The following is a 3,715-nucleotide window of genomic DNA, read 5'->3' on the forward strand; positions in this document are numbered from 1 at the left end:
CCCCGATTTCCCTTTTTTCCCTTTTTCCACTTAAAAAAAATTTTTTTTGGTTTTAAAAGCTACCTGACAGACACAGTTAGATGGCAACATACTTTCGGTCCTTACCTTCCCATTACTACTGGTTAACCCAAAGGCCCAATTCTTGGTCCACTTCTCTTTAATGTTAATGACCACTATACCTCTTCTAGGGAAGCATCACTTATAAGGTACGCCGATGATTCAACAATAATATGCTCATCTGACTCAATGGTGCATTTTCTTGAAATCGCAAATGAAGCCTTCCCCTCTGCTGAAAACTGGCTTTACAATGCCCAATTATTATTCAATCCCAAAAAACAAAAATACTCCTATGCCTCTCCAGAATACACCTGAAGGCCAAAACCAGCTTCAAAATGTGCTCACTTCACAATACAGAGGTAGAAACTGCATCCCATACAGATTGTGTACAATTTATGACAACCTCAGACCTGAACTCCAAATTCAAAAATAATATCAAAATCAGCAGAAACTTGGCAATGCTTTATAGACATAAAACATTTTTATTAACTCTGCTAAATCCACCCTAGCAACTACTTTCCTCCTTCCTTCTCTCTTTTATGGTGCCCCTATCCTTTCCAACTTGCAGGTGTTAAAACTAAACTTAAAATATGCTACAACGAAGTTGCTAAATTTGCTGCCAATAAATAATACCACAGACATCACTGCAAGCTCCTCAGAAGTTTGAGATGGACTGTACTACCCAACTACTTGGACTTCATACAACTAGTTACTGCCCACATCATCATTCAAAAACCCCATACCTGTCCTGCACTAAGCTCTGTTCATCACCCAAACCCCTTCACTAACGAGAAATCTTCTCACCATCTATAAACCTCAAAAGCTATTGGAAATAGCCTTTACTGCTACTTTGTTGACAAAAAATGGAATTCTATTGCACAGTCTACTAGAAATGTAACCCACTATCTGTCATTCAAGCATCTTATGAAAGGCCATCTATCACACTCATGGATCTGCTCATGCTATACCCCTAGTTGAACATAAATCTTGTCTAGTTTTCTCCACTCCTAACTATACAGATTCTCTACCCATCTCCACTTCCTCATCTTCACCAGGCTATCAGACCTAGTCTACCACTTTACATAACCTTTTCCTACCACCTCCCCCCATTTAAATAATCTAATCTAAAACAATCTCTCTCATTTATACTTACAGTAAGACTAAAGCATGACATACTACTGTAAACTGTCAAAAGGATTCTCACCAGAATTGTACACAGCGTTTTACTTTGCTTTTTCTCATTGTTCTCTTTGCAACGTATTTTTATTATATGTCTATGCCTCACAATATTGTTGAAATGTATAATTTTCAATAATTTGTTATGCAACATTTGAAAAACATATATATTTTTTTTCTCTATTAAAAGGAGCTTTTCTGCCCAAGCCTCTGCTGAAAATGGGCTTGTAACCCAGTCAAGACTTTTCTAGTAAACAAATGTCAAAGAATAAATAAAATTACCCATAGTACAAATGTGATTTCCAGTTCAGAAATAATAAATTCTGAAACTTATCTACTATTTTTATACAGCAGCCATTGTGTACTTTGGTGCTCATATATGCATACTAACTACATTTTCTGTGAACTGCAATCCAGGGTTACTTATGAAAATGGACCAGCCACTACACCAACACGGTTAATTATTAACAGCTGCCTCATGCTAAAAGAAACTTTTGTCAAGGACTTTATATTGAGCAAGTCAAGAGGGGAAACTTGGCTGGCACTACACTATAAGTGGTGAAAGAAGAGTGCAAAGGCCAGTGTCCATACAGCAGTAGGGGTCTCTTGCAGAGGCACTATAAGCACTGCAGGAGCTACTTCAGCAACAAAATTAAGTAAATGTATAGGTTTACAATTCTCTGAAAAGACCAACTAGAAGTGCTAAAATTAGGGAGTGAAAATAAATGAATATGAGAACCAAATACAAAAACAAATATGCACTTAACTAAAGTTTATTTTCTTCAGTACTTTACACAAACACAAATTAGTAAAAGAAAATATCTATACAGCCTTGCTGAGACTACCTCTCAAACTTTGAGCAAGAACTCTGGACGTAGCCATAAAAATGTTGTGGGGGGGGGGGCAAAGGCATAAAAGTAACAATTTTAGGTATTGCTCTTACAAACTTAGAAAGTTGACAGAATAAAACATTTTGCTTTAGCATGAATCTTCTGATGAGTATTAAGTCCAAAACTCAAATGTTTATCATTTTCTGAATTCAGTCCTCCATAATTAGAGAGCGATCTGCCAGAAAAACAGAATTTTGAAGAACAGATAAAAATATAAGGCAAAAAATCTGAATAGTTTGCAAAAATCTGGACAGTTGAGAACTGTGTGTTGAGTTCTTGCAGTTTTAAAATCAAATATAAAACAGGCATGCAAAATTAAGGAAAAAAGTCATCCCATTTTCATGCAAAACAGGCTATCATCATCAATTGCCCTCTCAAAGTGATCTTTAAACCACCCTGACATGAAGACTGACAGCTGTAACTTCTCATCTGAATTGGCACACATGCTGAATATTAATTAGCTTCCAGTCCGCACACTGTTGAATAATCATACTGCTGCTGCCTCTACAGGGCTGGAGGCGTGTTTGGGGCGGGTTTTTGCTACTGCGCATTCTGCAAGGTACTACACTTGGAGATTACCCAAATACCAGCCAATTCAATCCATATTAACTACCAAGATACGTGGTATCCAATTGATGATGCATTTGTAAAACAAAACATTCCCAAACATCCTACCACCTTTTCAAAAGCTCAACTTAGGAATGTGTTTAAAAGAGACATACTACGCTAAAAGCCATACAATCAGTGTATTCAATGCTGACACTTAGTTGCTAAGCATATCATTTAGTTTGTTTTAATTGTTCCATGTCACAGTGTTTCAAAAACAGAATCGTCATTTTCAGCAACAACTATAGGAACGTTGGTGAATACTTCTTTCGCCCTATAACTGCATTTGCTCCCTATCCAAAAAAGGTAAAGCCCTGAGAAAAAAAGGAACCAAACCAAAACAAACGCATCTGAAATATAACTGTGCCCCAGCAGATAGGGCATACAAACAACGAAGACTGCTTGACAATCAGCCTCTTACCTGCAAGTATTCCAATATGTCAAACAGAATATTGGCATTCTTCCGACTCTCCAAAATCAACTCCAACTTCTTTTTTAACAACAGTTTTACTGACCCCGACTTCTTTCTAATGTTACTATTATCCACACGTGAACCACTGAGGGCTGCCATCTTGCATTAGCTTACATTGTCATGTGATCGAAAAACAATCCTATCACACTACATAATGAAAGGAAGCGTGGAGCAGTTGCTACAGGAAGTTATTTATTTCAAGACTGGCAAAGCAAGTGAATTGAGAATCATTAGTTCAAAACATAATTACAGACTTATAGATTTCAGTCATACTTCTGAACTATATCTAATGTACGTACCTCTCAAGTGTACCCTGTTATGAGGAACGTACCTCATTTAGGGTCTTAAAAAGTTCACGTTCCTCGAAGTTCCACATTGAAATTGTCTGACACACATTATATGTTAGGAATTTTTAACTGATATGCATATCTCTGAACTGTCCCTGATTTTTGCTCAAAGTTTAGCTCTGTCCCTCTTAATCCCTCCAAACTTTGGTGACTTTTGGAGAAAAGGA

General features: G+C 37.0%; 1 protein-coding gene across 1 annotated transcript in view; it reads right to left on the reverse strand.

Moving 5' to 3' along the window:
* Nucleotides 1-3,341, reverse strand: part of NOC4L (nucleolar complex associated 4 homolog) — a 528,079-nt gene extending 524,738 nt beyond the window's left edge. The window contains exon 1 of the mRNA XM_044065551.1: nucleotides 3,151-3,341. Within this exon, the coding sequence (XP_043921486.1) occupies nucleotides 3,151-3,300 (150 nt within the window). The 5' untranslated portion in view covers nucleotides 3,301-3,341. The remainder of the gene's footprint in view (nucleotides 1-3,150) is intronic.
* Nucleotides 3,342-3,715: the final 374 nt, after the last annotated feature.

Source organism: Protopterus annectens, chromosome 1.part0 (assembly GCF_019279795.1).
Source record: "Protopterus annectens isolate FY-2018-M chromosome 1.part0, PAN1.0, whole genome shotgun sequence".
NCBI lineage: Eukaryota > Metazoa > Chordata > Ceratodontiformes > Protopteridae > Protopterus > Protopterus annectens.